This window comes from Lissotriton vulgaris, chromosome 10, assembly GCF_964263255.1.
Source record: "Lissotriton vulgaris chromosome 10, aLisVul1.2, whole genome shotgun sequence".
In the NCBI taxonomy this organism is placed as follows: Eukaryota; Metazoa; Chordata; class Amphibia; order Caudata; family Salamandridae; genus Lissotriton; species Lissotriton vulgaris.
In genome coordinates this window covers 1,128,469,139-1,128,486,469 of record NC_141698.1, presented here as the reverse complement: position 1 = coordinate 1,128,486,469, position 17,331 = coordinate 1,128,469,139, and the positions used below count along the sequence as shown (strand labels likewise).

Below are 17,331 nucleotides of genomic sequence, written 5' to 3'. Positions count from 1 at the left end.
CCTTGTGTGCCCCGGGCATGTCTGATTCTATTCAGCCCTGTCCTACCCAATACACAAAATCCTGTCTGGGGTGGTGCTCGCACCTCCCAAGGCAGGAAACCCTTTGTCCAGGCCACCATCTGCCGAGTTTCGGTCAGCAGCAGGAGGCCAGACTTGTGTCTGTGGTGGCAGCGTCCATTTTGTGAAGCTGAGGCTCTGTTTAACTTTAACCGGGGTTAAGGCTACACACATGTCGTGTCCCTCTAGAAGGGTGGAATGCTATCCCCGTCGCCAGAATTGGCGAGGGGATAGTATTCCAATTCGTATGACACCTTACTCGACATGTTTTGATAAAGCCAAACCAAAGATAGCATTTAACCGCGAGGATTATAATGCACTTAAGAGTATATGGTATGGCAATATCCCGGAACAGCTTAGGGAGTTGTTCCCGACCGCTGCAGACAGGCTCAGCTCATGCTAGAGCACCATCTCACATATTTCCAAGCACTCTGCCTCCAGGATTGATGAGGCCTTCCATAGGAGTGGCTGATAGGAACATATGTGCCCAGTTTAGGGTTAGGCACAGACATACTGTACCTAAGTAAGAGGTGGTTACACCGACTTACCCCAGCTGAGTGATCAGCCAGTTGTGTCAATTATGGAGGCCAGGCCAGGGGTGGCACAATACGTGCTGCAGCCCCTGGTAGGCCTTGGATACACCTATGCCCTGGGCACCTAGGGTGCACTATTACAGGGGCTCATAAGGTGAACCAGTTCCAATTCGTAATGCACCTAGAGTGCATTGGCAGTAATTTAGAGAGAGAACAGCAGGCTGTGGGTCTGATTAGCAGGCCCACAGCCACATTAAGTCAGAAACCAGTGAAGCAAAAAGCAAAAATTTGGGGTGACCATAGGATAGCAGACCCTACTCTCCTACACCAGGCATAAATATATACATTTTTAATTGGGCGGGGGTCTGCACGGCCCATTCCCCAGCCATAAACAAATGGGGAAGGTGGGCTGCATGACCCTTTCCCCGGACCAATTATTGGCACAAGTTCCCCATCCCCCTGGGCCTGGTCATGTCACCTGGGTGCCCATGGGCACGCAGTGGGCACAATGGGGATCGCAAGGGGAACCTCAAGGCCCCCGCGTTCCCGGCTGGGTCCTGGCTTCCTGCTGTATGAACAAGCGCTGGAGCCCCCACTATTTTGCCATATTTGCTATAAATTAGCAACACATTTAAAAAAAAATCTTTTTACCCTGCAGGGTCCCTCTGGTACCCCAAGACAAAGGCTTGGAGGTCAGGGTATCCCTACCCTGCCCCCTTTTCTTTTCATTGTTTTTACTTTTTTTGGGGGACCCTGCAGAAGCAGAGTCCCAAGATGGCTGTTAACACTTCCTGGTTGAAGTGTTGGCAGCCCCAATCAGTGATGCCATTCTCTGCACAAGCTCGTTATTATTCGTGAATTAGCCAGCAATCGGAGATATCTAAATTTGGTTTCCTTAAATTTCTCAACAACTACTGAATGGATTTACACCAAATAATAGCAGTTCGGGCTGCAGCCCTGTATCAAGAGTTCAGGGGAATTAGCATGGAAAAGGCACTTTTGTTGACCGCTTATTGCTCAGCCCCTACTTGACCGATCTCCCTGAAACTTTCCATGCACAACAAGACTCACAGTGACCCTTCATTGGAAAGTTTTGTGAAGAGTCGTCAAACAGCGCCAAAGATACAGGCAACTTTAGTGAAACACATGTACCCAGTAGTCCAGTGAAGACGCGTTTCGGGCCTCGAGCTCTTTGTCAGAGGCATCCTGCATGAAAGCTGCAACATTACTACAGGATATATCCCCTCTTTTATGTCAATCATATCATATGTATATATATATAGTCACTCAATGATCGATATGTACCAATGCGGGCTTGTTAGTGAGGCCAGTGGTGACGAGGAAGGCTGAAGATGGTCCTAGTGGGACGTCCCCTAGACTTCTAGATCGAAGTAAATTGATCTAGGGTTCCTTATGTACCGGCATGTGTCCAAATTCATGCTTAAAATGAGACCAGCCTCCTCGTTACATATTTCTCAAGCAGGAATCATCTAGATGTGTTGAAAATCAAAAGTGGTACTCTTATCCAAAATGTATTCATACATTTTTATTTTACTTTTGTAGAAAAAGAATACAAAAAGACATTCGCACTTTTGACTGTAAATCTGTCTTCCAGCTGTATGTTTAGCTCAATAAATAAACCTAAATAAAATAGAATTACATATAGTCAGGCCGCTGAGATTCCAAAACAGGATGCAGGTGTGTGTGTTCTAATGAAAGTGCAATGCAGTGCAAAAAGGAATTCACATTATCAATTTCTGAAACCGCAATTGTTTGTTTTACGGTAACAGTTGCAGCACCTTTTGGTCTACCATCCGAACATTAGTGTAGACAATATTGAGGCTCACTGCAGGATGTTAAAAAAGAGGAAATACATATTTGAACCTATATGGCTCCATCTGAGATCAGGAATGAACCTGCACCATGCAGCAGCATGTTACTGGCAGTTATGAACTACATGAAGAGAGGAAGGTGTCTCCTGATGATGCTCTGCAGAGGTGTCAGAAGGTCTTGGAGAAAAAGTTGGGTGCATGATCTGTAAAGTGCTGGAATTCATCTGTTCCTGCAACAAGCACGGTGGCGGGGAAGGATCGGGGGCGCTCGGGGTCCTGGAATCAGAGAGGAGAGAAGTGCATTAGAATGAGGGCATTCAGACGTGGGAGAATACAAGACCTTATCTTAGAGGACCTACACTGGTGTCATGTAGTGAGGGGGAAAAGGGCATGATCAACTGAATCTCTAAAACGTGTACTCTACAACAATAACTAACCATAAACCTTCCCTCTCTTTCAAAACAGCCTAAGAACCAACGCTAGCTAAATCCCCAAACTATCTAGCATTCAAACCTGCCTCTCTTATAGAACAACCTAACTACCCAAACTATCTAAATCCTCAAACTATTGAACCTTCAAACCTGCCTCTCTTATATAACTAACAACCAAAACTATCTAAATCCCCAAACTATTGAACCTTCAAACCTGCCTGTCTTATGTAACTAACTACCAAAACTATCTAAATCCTCAAATTATTGAACCTTCAAATCTGCCTCTCTTATATAAATAACAACAAAACTATCTAAATCCTCAAACTATTGAACCTTCAAATCTGCCTCTCTTATATAACTAACAACCAAAACTATCTAACACCCCAAACTATTGAACCTTCAAACCTGCCTCTCTTATATAACTAACGACCAAAACTATCTAACACCCCAAACTATTGAACCTTCAAACCTGCCTCTCTTATATAACTAACGACCAAAACTATCTAACACCCCAAACTATTGAACCTTCAAACCTGCCTCTCTTATAGAACTAACAACCAAAACTATGTAAATCCCACAACTGACCTTCAAACCTGCCTCTCTTACATAACTAGCAACCAAAACTATCTAAATCCCCAAACACACACAGTTGCAAGTAGAAATGCACGCACACAAACACACGTGCATGGATGCACACACACAAACACATACAGTCCACACTGTCACTCTTGTTGTCTAATAAACCCACTGACACAAAACCATACTCAGACAGTCTGAGGGAGAGGATTGTACTCACCTCCACGGGGTAGGCTGTGGTGGGGACGTAGCGAATAACGAAGCCACATCTGCGTCTGTGGGACGTGTTGGGTTCACTGGCGTGGACTGTCAGCCCGTCGTGGATCTGGCGAGAGAAATGTAGGATATGAGCCGTGCTTATCTGCCAAAAATGTAAGTGCCAGGGCCCAATGTGTTTACTCACTGGTCCACTGCAGCTGGCATTGCCCGCCGCACTTTTTTACCTTTAAGTTTTGTCATTTTTTCAAAGCTATATTAAATAAGTCAGTTCTCTACTAATGAACGTTAGTTAAAAATACACACACACTGCCACCATGTTATGTTATGTTATGTTAAAAAGATTTGTAGCGCGCACAGCTACTCAGGAGTGTCCCGGCGCGAAAACAAAATAGCAGGAGGAGCTGAAATGGGAACCAGTGAGTTAAGAGAAAAGCCAAGTTTTGAGTTGCTTTTTGAAGAGCCTGTGGTCTTGGTTTCGCCTCAGGTAAAGAGGTAGAGTGTTCCAGGTAGATGCAGCCTTAACCGAGAGGGAGCAGCCTCCCATCCTAGAGAGCCGGAACCGAGGAACGATTGCCAAAAACTGGTTGGAAGATCTCAGATGTCTGCTAGGGGCATAAAAATTCAAACGTGTTCTCAAATAAGATGGGCCCTCATCAAACAGAGCTCTGTGAGCAATTGTGAGAGCTTTGAATTTAATGCGTTGGGCAACGGGGAGCCAGTGAAGCTCTCTCCGAAGAGGGGAGGCGCTGCGGGATCTATGAGTGCCTAACAGCAGTCGCGCAGCTGAGTTTTGGACAACCTGCAGCTTTTGGATTTGATAGGCAGGAAGGCCCACATAAAGGGCGTGAAAGTATAAGTGCTCTGGTCACCATCTCTCTTGCGCCTTTTGGAAGGAGCGGCAGGAAGGTCCTGAGTGATTTCAAGATTCCAAAACAGGAACCTACAAGCTTGGTTATCTGGGTAGGGAAACGAAGATCCTCATTAAACCAGACACACAGATTTTTTGCAGAATAGCTAGCGGCGTCTGGGTAGGGAATATTAGGGGCCAGAGATCTTGCCTGAAGTTGTCGGGAAATGAGCCATACAGGAGGACTTCAGATTTAGCCTTGTTGCATTTAAGTTGGGCTGCAGCTAACCAAGCAAAGACAGTCGAGAGGCAGAGCCTCGCAGCGACTGGGGAGAGATCTTGTTTTCTCCATGTGAACAGAAGCTGAGTGTCGTCAGCATAGGCCACTATCTTCGCCCCTAAGGCTTCTGCAATATAAATAAGTGGAGTAATATAAACATTGAACAGAAGGGGACTTAGGGACGAGCCTTGAGGAACTCCCGTTTCCACAATTTTAGGGTCAGAGCAATACGGTGGTATCGAGACCTGTTGAGATCTGTTGTTGAGAAAGGATCTACACCAGCACAGTACCTGATCTGAAATGCCGATCTCCATCAGCCGCTCTAGAAGAAGGTGGTGAGGAACCATATCAAAAGCGGCTGAGAGATCCAAGAGAATCAGGGCTGCTCTTCCACCACCGTCAAGACATTCTCTTATAGCTTCAGAGGTTTCCACCAGCGCTGTTTTAGTGCTGTATGTCTTTCTAAAGCCGGACTGAGCAGAATGAAGAGCACCGGTGGATTCCACAAAGGTATCTAGTTGCCTGTGCACGGCCTTTTCACAGACTTTGGACGGGGCTGGGAGAAGCGAAATGGGGCGGTAGTTAGCCAAAAGCTTGGGGTCTTTTGATAAGTGGCAACACTTTGGCCTGTTCCAGTTGGGGGGCATGGTTCCTGATGACAGAGACAAATTAATTATATTGGTGACTTCAGACACAACTGCCGAGGCTGATTCTGCCAAGGTGCGGGCTAATCATGGATCGTCTGGAGAACCTGATTTCAACGAGCTAAGAATGGCCAGGGTGTCCTCATCTCCTATCGGTCGGAAGCTGGAAAATTTAGACTGGTCATCCAAGTGAATGATTGCAGTGTCCGGAACCTGAGGAGAGCTGCTCAAGCTATCAGAAATGACCTTTATTTTATCAACGAAATAGTGTGAAAGTTCTTCGCACCAGTCCAGAGAAGCAGGGGTATCTGAGCTTTCGGCGCAGGGTTTTAAAAAGCTTTTGACAATTGCATGGATCTCCTTGGCATTGTTTTTTGACCTCATTGATAAAATTACTTTTGGCTTCCTTAATGGAGGCACAATATTCTTTTTGTGCCTGCCTGAGTGTTCTTTTTGCTAAAGGGCAATAATCCGAGCGCCACTTGGGCTCGAGCACTTTGCAAGCATGTTTATGTTCTTTGAGCTTGGCACTATACCATGGTCTGGAAAGAGAACAATCGGTCCGTTTGGAGGGAGTGCACAAACTCCTGAGATCCAGTTGGAGAAGCTGGCTAAAGCCTTCTCCAATGAGTCCTCCGAAGGGGGACGCGACGCTTCCAGGGTCTCAATCAGCTTCGAGGAGGAGATTCTGTGTGATGGCTTGCCGGACAAAGCTGAGCGTGTGGACCTTGTTGTAGGTAAATTTCAGGTGAAGGCAACTAAGGAGTGATCCGACCAAACTGTTTGTAGGGGAACACAGGTGGCCAAGGGGTATTAGTGCAGATCAGGTCCAGAATGTGTCCACCATTATGAGTGGGATGGACTACGCATTGGGTCAAATCTGCCAGAGCTAAAGATCCTGCAAGAGCCGTGGTCTCCTTATATTCAGGATGATCCCAATGTATGTTAAAGTCCCCCAATAAAAGATATTTTGAGTATTGAGGGACTCGGTATGATTAAGTCATCAAGTGCTTTTAAGAAAGCATTGGCTGACCCCGGGGGCTCATACACTAGAGTGCCGCCTATGTGGTGGTTTCTCAGACATGTGTGCCTGTGTTTACAGATAAGCACCGGAAAACACAGGCGCAAATTAAGCACTGGATATGGGACAGAGAAAAGAGAGGCAGCGCCCTGAGGTGCACCTCAAGGGGAAACTGAGTACATAGTCCTGAGGCACCCCAAGGAAAGCTGTGAGTGCGCAGCGCTGGAGCACCCCCAATGGGAGAGCAGTGAGTACACAGTGCTGGTGCACCTCCGGGGGAGCTGTGAGTACACAGTGCGGGTGCACCCCAAGGGGAGCTGTGACTACACAGGTTGGTGCACCGCCATGGAGAGCTGTAAGTACACAGTGCTGGCGCACCCTCAAAGGAAGCTGTAAGTATTGGGAGGTACAGGACATGGGCACCCTTAAGGGGGGGTAGTGAGAACACATTTTTGGGGTATCTTTAAGGGGGGTCGTGAGTACACAGTTCTGGGGCACCTTTAAGGGGGGCTGTGAGTACACAGTTCTGGGGCACCTTTAAGGGGGGTTGTGAGTACACAGTAATGGAGACAAAAGGCTCATTATGGGAAGGGTGGTGCCATAAATTGATGGATGTCTTGGCCCCGCCCACTTCCCGGCTGCCTCATTTATAAGTGGGGGAATCACTGGTCTGCCTGACACCCACAATGCACGGGGCTCGAGTATCATGGCTTTTCATGTTACTTTGTAACGTTGCAGTGACCCCTTGCTTGTCTGCCTGTGGGAATAACCACAACTGTGAGACATGAGTCCAGGAAACGACAGAGCGCTGTGAACTCACCGACATCTGCCCAGCCTGAAGAGGACACTCCACCGCCTTCTCTGCATCCACCAGGTGCCGCGGAATCTCCTGATTGGTGGTCAGCATGTTCCCGGGGGTCATTGCTGTGCGGTGCTCCAGAACACCTTGTTTGTGACTTCCTGCAGAAGAAAGAGGGTTGGAGTGAGGGCGGCACTGATTCCTGGCCTGGGTACTCATGCAGTCCCCGCCTCTGTCTAAAATGAGGTGTCAGCACGGGGCACACCCACAATAATTATACACACATTAACCTTTAATTATCATGCGTGGAAAAGGCATCTACGTGGTAAAGGAAGGGTGGTAAAGGATGCATGGAAAAGACTGTGTGGTAAAGACATCCGCGTGGTAAGGGCTTCAACAATATTAGCCTGCTGCACCCCTGCTTGTCTGGACTCTGACTCATTGTGAATGAATGCACCGTCTTCCATTCATATAACTCTCCCCCACGTCCCTATGTCGCGACATTGAGGCTCCTTGGTTAACAGATGGCCTCCCCTGCTGTATAGTCCTGTCCCAGATCCCTGTGTCACAACACTGGGGCTCAAGGTAAAGAGATGGCCTATCTATCTCTCATGCTGTGGAACCCTGTCCTAGATTCCTATGTGATTACATTGGGGCTCACCAGTAGAGTATTAGCCCATCCCCCATTCTCAGCCAATCAGTGTTAAAGCTCCAGGCTGTTGTGATGCGTGCATTGACTATGGGAGTTTATCCATACCTGGAATAACCTGCAGGACACCATTCTCTGCGTCTACGTCATCCAGGGCAAGCCACACTGAGGCCACCGGGCCCCCCTCGAAGCCCCAATACCTGGAAGTAAAAGGAGGAGGACGCTGTCAGCCAAACATCAGCAAACCCCAGGGCATGAGGGCACAGGATAGCACATGAGGGCACAGGATAGCACATGAGGGCACAGGATGGCACATGAGGGCACAGGATAGCACATGAGGGCACAGGATGGCACATGAGGGCACAGGATAGCACATGAGGGCACAGGATAGCACACGAGGGCACAGGATGGCACATGAGGGCACAGGATAGCACATGAGGGCACAGGATAGGACATGAGGGCACAGGATAGCACATGAGGGCACATGATGGCACACGAGGGCATAGAATGGCAAATGATGGCACAGGATGGCACATGAGGGAACAGGATGGCAAATGAGGGCACAGGATAGCACACGAGGGCACAGGATGGCACATGAGGGCACAGGATAGCACATGAGGGCACAAGATAGCACATGAGGGCACAGGATGGCACACGAGGGCATAGAATGGCAAATGATGGCACAGGATGGCACATGAGGGAACAGGATGGCACATGAGGGCATAGAATGGCAAATGATGGCACAGGATGGCACATGAGGGAACAGGATGGCACATGAGGGCACAGGATGGCACATGAGGGCTCAGGATGGCACATGAGGGCACAGGATGGCACATGAGGGCACAGGATGGCACATGACGGCACAGGATAGCACATGAGGGCACAAGACAGCACATGAGGGCACAGGATAGCACATGAGGGCACAGGATGGCACACGAGGGCATAGAATGGCAAATGATGGCACAGGATGGCACATGAGGGAACAGGATGGCACATGAGGGCACAGGATGGCACATGAGGGCACAGGATGAAAAATGATGGCACAGGATGGCACATGAGGGCACAGGATAGCACATGAGGGCACAGGATGGCCCATGAGGACGTAGGATGGCACATGAGGGCTCAGGATGGCAAATGAGGGCACAGGATGGCACATGAGGCACATCATAGCACATGAGGGAACAGGTTGACACATGAGGGCACAAGATGGCAGATGACACAGATGACACAGGATGGCACATCACTCCAGCCTCTCCTTCTTCCGCCATTGTCTTGGCGAAATCTGTTCGTGGATGTCCTCGAACCACCTACGGCTTAATACTGACAAGACTGAGGTCTTGTTTTTTAATCAAAAAATGACCATTCCACCCCCGCTTTGGTGGCCAACGGTACTGAACCCCCTCCAGTCCCGGTCCATTCTGCCCGCAATCTGGGGTTCACATTTGATGACACCCTCTCCTGTAGCCCTCAAATCAATAAGGTTACTGCGACCTGCTTTGGCAAACTAAAAATGATGAGAAAGATCTTTCCATTTTTGCCAATGGAGGCTCGCAGAACCGTCACTCAGGCCTTAATCACCGCCCATCTGGACTATGCCAACAGTCTATATGCTGGGGCCCCTTTATATCAAATTGAACGCCTGCAGGTGGTTCAGAATGTTGCGGCAAGACTGATTGGTAACATCCCATACAGACACTCTATCTCTGCGTTTCGCAAAGAACTCTATTGGCTCCCTATAGCCAACCGTATCAAATTTAAAACGCTTGTTCTGGCCTATCGAGCTCTGAACGGCTCTGGCCCAGAATACCTAAGAAAGAGATTGAGACTGTCTCATTCAGTCAGAGACCTTCGGTCTAACAATCTGCGTCTCATGCTTGTGCCTAGATTCCGTCGCTCAAGAATGGGTGGCAGAGCATTTGCTGTCTTAGCTGCCAAACATTGGAACAGCTTACCGATCGACCTTAGATTCGCCCCATCTGAAGCTCTGTTCCGAAGACGCCTGAAAACTTGGCTATTCGCTTCTATCTAGATAGCTCTTCTCCTCCAGCAGATAATTTTAGCGCCGGGACACCCCCGTTGGGGGTAGCCGTGCGCTTTATAAAATCCATAAATAAATAAATAAATGCATGGATGGCACATTTTGACACATGAGGGCACAGGATGGCATATGATGGCACAGAATGCACAAGAGGACACACAATAGCACATGAGAGCAGAGGGTGACACATGAGAGCACAGGATAGCACATGATGGCACAGGATGGCATACAAAGGGCATAGGATAACACATGACGGGACAGGATGGCAGATGATGGCACAGAATGGTGCATGAGGGCATAATAAGCCACATGAGGGCACAGGATGACACAGGGTGATGTGTGCCTGGTAGTGCAGCCAGCCGTATGCCGTCATGTACTGCCTAGATGAAAGATGCTGTAATCTACTCTGTGTGTGCCCCCGCATCGCCTGTGCATTAAACACCACATGGTGCCCACCAGGTAACCTGTTAATCAGACCTCACCAGGGTCAGGGGGCAGGAATGCCATCCTTTGGCTTTACCCTTGAAGTGCAAACAGACACATCACCCCTGCTGAGCCCTCCCCTCCCCCACCCTGGAGCCAGCACCCTGCAGTCTGACTTACTTGATGTCCTGGTGCCAGGCCACGTAGGGGGCGCTGTTTCCTCTGTGGGGCACGTCGGAGGCCGGGTATTTACAGATGAACCTGGAGTCCAGCAGGACCACGTGGGGTCCCAGCACGGCGGTGATGGCCTGGAGGGTGTGCGGGTGGGTGGCGAGGCCCAGCACCCACGGCAGGCGCAGGTGGGCGTTGTGCAGGCTGTACTGGGCGTGCTCCTTCCCTGCAGGTAAGAAAGCAAAAGACACACAGATGATGGATGGAATGCAAAGCAAATCAAACATTCACCCCCAGTCAAGAGGTCTGGGTTCAATCCATCGTTCTTTCGCTCACCTTGCCACCCCAGTTTAGACCCAGTCTGCAGGGGACACAAGGAGGGGGGTTAGTCTCTTCACCGAGAGGCCTCTAAACAGAGGGGCTTATATATGGGAATGGTGGCACCGAGCAGCGCAGCAAAAAACAGATACAGCCACCATACACAAGATACAACCAACATAAAGGAGATACAGCCACCAGACGCAAGATACAAGCAACATAAAGCAGATACAGCCATCAGACGCAAGATACAAGCAACATGAAGCAGATACAGCCACCAGACACAAGATACAAGCAACATAAAGCAGATACAGCCACCAGACGCAAGATACAAGCAACATAAAGCAGATACAGCCACCAGACACAAGATACAAGCAACATAAAGCAGATACAGCCACCAGACATAAGATACAACAACATAAATTAGATACAGCCATCATACACGAGATACAAGCAACATAAAGCAGATACAGCCACCAGACACAAGATACAACCAACATAAAGCAGATACAGCCACCAGACGCAAGATACAACCAACATAAAGCAGATACAGCCACCAGACACAAGATACAAGCAACATAAAGCAGATACAGCCACCAGACACAAGATACAACCAACATAAAGCAGATACAGCCTCCAGACACAAGATACAACAACATAAATTAGATACAGCCATCATACACGAGATACAAGCAACATAAAGCAGATACAGCCACCAGACACAAGATACAACCAACATAAAGCAGATACAGCCACCAGACACAAGATACAACCAACATAAAGCAGATACAGCCACCATACACAAGATACAAGCAACATAAAGCAGATACAGCCACCAGACACAAGATACAACCAACATAAAGGTGATACAGCCACCAGACGCAAGATACAAGCAACATAAAGCAGATACAGCCACCAGACACAAGATACAACCAACATAAAGCAGATACAGCCACCAGGCACAAGATACAACAACATAAAGCAGATACAGCCACCAGACACAAGATACAACCAACATAATGCAGATACAGCAATCATACTCTTGATACAGCCACCAGACACAAGATACAAGCAACATAAAGCAGATACAGCCACCAGACACAAGATACAACCAACATAAATCAGATACAGCCACCAGACGCAAGATACACGCAACATAAAGCAGATACAGCCATCATACACGAGATACAAGCAACATAAAGCAGATACAGCCACCAGACACAAGATACAACCAACATAAAGCAGATACAGCCACCAGACACAAGATACAACCAACATAAAGCAGATACAGCCACCATACACAAGATACAAGCAACATAAAGCAGATACAGCCACCAGACACAAGATACAACCAACATAAAGGTGATACAGCCACCAGACGCAAGATACAAGCAACATAAAGCAGATACAGCCACCAGACACAAGATACAACCAACATAAAGCAGATACAGCCACCAGGCACAAGATACAAAAACATAAAGCAGATACAGCCACCAGACACAAGATACAACCAACATAATGCAGATACAGCAATCATACTCTTGATACAGCCACCAGACACAAGATACAAGCAACATAAAGCAGATACAGCCACCAGACACAAGATACAAGCAACATAAATCAGATACAGCCACCAGACGCAAGATACAACCAACATAAAGGTGATACAGCCACCAGACGCAAGATACAAGCAACATAAAGCAGATACAGCCACCAGACACAAGATACAACCAACATAAAGCAGATACAGCCACCATACACAAGATACAGGCAACATAAAGCAGATACAGCCACCAGACACAAGATACAACCAACATAAAGCAGATACAGCCACCAGGCACAAGATACAAAAACATAAAGCAGATACAGCCACCAGACACAAGATACAACCAACATAATGCAGATACAGCAATCATACTCTTGATACAGCCACCAGACACAAGATACAAGCAACATAAAGCAGATACAGCCACCAGACACAAGATACAACCAACATAAATCAGATACAGCCACCAGACGCAAGATACACGCAACATAAAGCAGATACAGCCATCATACACGAGATACAACAACATAAAGCAGATACAGCCACCAGACACAAGATACAAGCAACATAAAGCAGATACAGCCACCAGACACAAGATACAACCAAATAAAGATATTTCTCCTCGTTAGGCCTCAACTTGGGAGCCATAACATTTTAACACATTCCTAGATTTACAAGACCTTGTAAATCTGCGTCAAAAACGATGAGTTGCGACACCCACGCAACGCCCATGGAACGCCTTCCGGGCGCAGTGTAACGCAACGCAGCGATTTGCGCTGCGTTGCCCTACTCCATATTTGTGAAGCCGCGCAGGGCCACGCAGAGTGGCTTTGCGGCGCTTCATAAATTTGGCTTGGGGCTTTGCCTCGTGCATGTACCACTTAGCATGATGCAAGCATGACACAAGGCTCTCATAAATAAGCCCGAGAGATAAGGCTGCCCTCCCTGCACCTACCAAACTCCTGCTCCAGCTCCTCGAAGGCCCTCCTGGCGCCCTCCAGCTCCTCCGGGTCCAGCACTGGCACTGACGTCAGGAAGCCCCGGGCGTCATAAAGGGTCTTCATGTGCTGAGGGTCCGCCTCCATGATGAGGGCGAGGACTCGACCCCGCTTCTTGTGCCAGGGATGGGGTCTGCCGCCGGGCTCCTGAGAGCTGAGCCCCAGATGTGGATATGTTCCTCTGGCACCGGACTCCAGATGTTGTTCTTCACCTCCAGAGGTGCTGATGCTCCAGGCGTGTCCTTCTGGCTCCCAAGACGAAGGTGCTCCAGATGTGGCCCTGTGGCTCCCCAGGTGCTGGAGATTCTGTACCCTGGTTTTCAAGAGCTCCAGATGTGAGTGTTTCCTCCTGCCCCGTGCAGTGCTGGAGCTCCAGGTGTTGCTGAGGGTCACTGCCGCTGCTGTCCACCCTCCTCCCCTCCTCTGCCTCGGCATCTTATGCATGGCCGCTCAGACCCGCCCGCCCGGAGCTGCACTCCCATGACGTCACCACAGCCGGGGGCTGCTTTCGGGTTTTCCCATTAATCCCAGCTCATGACCCCAGGCTGCCTGGCATTGTGTAATCCTGGGCATGTCCGCAGCGGAGGAGTCAGGGGGGGAGGCACTGCAGACGCCAGGCAGCTCGGACGTTTCCTGGTGGTCCAAGGGGGCTGCCACAATGGGGTTCACTCGGGAATCGTACAGTGATACCCCCAAATTATGGGACTTTGAGGTGTGTATGAATAAATAAACATTCCTTATTTACACTGAAGCCAGTATCGGGGTGTTACGGGTCCGAGGGGCTCCCGAGAGCTAAAGACGGGTCTAGGCCAGACCTGAAAAGAACAGGTCAGTAAAAGCAGCAGTGAAAGGCGGGAAAGTACATCTGACCTCATGGGAACTGACGTCAATTCTTCTCCAGATAAGGATGTGACATCACAAAGGCTTTGCCACAATGACGTGACAAGAGGTGAAGCCATGACGTCAAAGGGGATATTGACCCCAGCAGCTCCCACGCCCTTGATACAGCCACCAGATACAAGATACAACCAACATAAATCAGAAACAGCAATTATACTCTTGATACAGCCATTAAATACCAGATACAGCATACATCCATCATACCCCGCATACAGACATCATACACAGCACACAGCCATCACACACAGCATGTAGCCATCACACACATCATACAGACATCATACACAGCACACAGCCATCATACACAGCACACAGCCATCACACACAGCATACAGCTATCATACACAGCATACAGCCATCATACACAGCACACAGCCATCATACACAGCACACAGCCATCATACACAGCACACAGCCATCACACACAGCATACAGACATCATACACAGCATACAGCCATCATACACAGCATACAGCCATCATACACAGGATACAGCCATCACACACAGCATACAGACATCATACACAGCATACAGCCATCATACACAGCATACAGCCATCATACACAGGATACAGACATCATACACAGCATACAGCCATCATACACAGCATACAGCCATCACACACAGCATACAGACATCATACACAGCATACAGCCATCATACACAGCATACAGCCATCATACACAGGATACAGCCATCACACACAGCATACAGCCATCATACACAGCATACAGCCATCATACACAGGATACAGACATCATACACAGCATACAGCCATCACACACAGCATACAGCCATCATACACAGGATACAGACATCATACACAGCATACAGACATCACACACAGCATACAGACATCATACACAGCATACAGCCATCATACACAGCATACAGCCATCATACACAGCATACAGCCATCATACACAGGATACAGCCATCACACACAGCATACAGACATCATACACAGCACACAGCCATCATACACAGCATACAGCTATCATACACAGCATACAGCCATCATACACAGCACACAGCCATCATACACAGCACACAGCCATCATACACAGCACACAGCCATCACACACAGCATACAGACATCATACACAGCATACAGCCATCATACACAGCATACAGCCATCATACACAGGATACAGCCATCACACACAGCATACAGCCATCATACACAGCATACAGCCATCATACACAGGATACAGACATCATACACAGCATACAGCCATCACACACAGCATACAGCCATCATACACAGGATACAGACATCATACACAGCATACAGACATCACACACAGCATACAGACATCATACACAGCATACAGCCATCATACACAGCATACAGCCATCATACACAGCATACAGCCATCATACACAGGATACAGCCATCACACACAGCATACAGACATCATACACAGCATACAGCCATCATACACAGCATACAGCCATCATACACAGGATACAGACATCATACACAGCATACAGCCATCACACACAGCATACAGCCATCATACACAGGATACAGACATCATACACAGCATACAGACATCACACACAGCATACAGACATCATACACAGCACACAGCCATCACACACAGCATACAGACATCATACACAGCATACAGCCATCACACACAGCATACAGACATCATACACAGCATACAGACATCATACACAGCACACAGCCATCAGGGCCGGCTCTAGGCTCATGGTGGCCCTGTGCAGGGAGCACAGGTGGGGGCCCCGGAAGAGGGGGTCCGGAGGGGGCGGAGCTCAGGAAGGTGTTTTAATAATACGTCCACTGGAATTATGGCGTGCGTCACTGCCGGTGTCGGCGCGATCAGGCAGCACTGGGCATGGCAGTCCAGGCCTGTGTATCATCCAGTTACGATATGACGGCGTCCCGCACCCCCTCCTATATTTTTCCTGTGATAGAGGGAGTTACCCAGATCTTTATTCGACACGTTCAGCTAGTCCCACTTTCAAATCCAGCAGGAGTAGTGTGTATTCTACGATATTTAGGTCCACGTTTAAGATGAGAAAAGCAAACTACAAGTCCCATAATACAAAGTGCAGAGGGCTAAAAACCTAGGACTGGCTACAGATCTCACTCTTGATGCGGGCGGGGGCACTGGCAGCTGTGTTGCTTGCGCGGTACCTTTAACACTCTACATGTGACCCCTTCAGTTTTATCCATTTCGAAAGAGATTGGTAAAGTTAAGAAAGCTCTGATTAAACCACTTTTAGCTGTATAGCAGCTCAGTGGGTTGATCGGCTGCTGCAGAGGTCAGTATATAATTTGTAAATCGGGCGTTCATCCTACCAAGGTTGCTAAAATCCGTGCCCCGTGAATAATGTACGAAACATATATTTTATTTCAACTAAAATAGAAGATGTATTGGTGGTGTGGACTGATAAGTGGTCCGTAGTTTACTCTCTGCATCAACTAGAAGTGTCACAAACACTGAACGAGGTCCATGGTGCACTGCAGCAGGGCAGGCTTTCATTGTAAGACTGTTCCCACTCGAGGCTGGCCTGCACATTGCACAACAGTGCCTGTCAAATAATATTCACAGATTGAATGTATCCTTGTTGTGTCTATACCTGAAAGTTCGCTGTCCGCTGAGACTCTTACCGTTCCAAATTTGAAGGGTCGGGGAAGAGTCGAGATGCCGGAGTCGGACAGAGGTGTACTCTGAATGATCGTCGGTGGCGCCTGTATTAATGTTCTTTATTCTCACACGATGACGACGCACTCACTCTCCCTGGCGCCTGGAGCGTGACCACCGTGACGCGTCACAGAGCAGCAGGTGCAGTTGCGCACAGCGCACGGGGGCTGTCCCAGGCCCGTCACGTCATTGGTAGTAGGGCTAAGATTGACGGCCCTGGGACCTAAACTGCTGGCTGGCTGGGCAAGTGAAACTGAAAACAACAACGCTGCCATTGCTAGCCGGGGTCAGAGCCGGAGTCGCCAAATCCTGCCTGGGGGCCGCCAGTGCCACGAACGATCCTTCCGATCCATAGCTGCCAAGGTTTCAG

At 48.6% G+C, this 17,331-nt stretch overlaps 1 protein-coding gene across 1 annotated transcript; it reads right to left on the bottom strand.

Annotated features, from left to right (window-relative positions):
- Positions 1-2,590: 2,590 nt before the first annotated feature.
- On the bottom strand, positions 2,591-13,469 carry LOC147689441 (phytanoyl-CoA dioxygenase domain-containing protein 1-like). The gene is made up of 6 exons (XM_086940108.1): positions 13,340-13,469; positions 10,530-10,746; positions 7,997-8,088; positions 7,261-7,400; positions 3,650-3,754; positions 2,591-2,698 (listed from the first exon to the last, which is right to left on the bottom strand). Exons 1-6 carry the CDS (start codon positions 13,467-13,469, stop codon positions 2,591-2,593), a joined length of 792 nt encoding a protein of 263 aa, XP_086796234.1.
- Between the last annotated feature and the right edge of the window lie 3,862 nt (positions 13,470-17,331).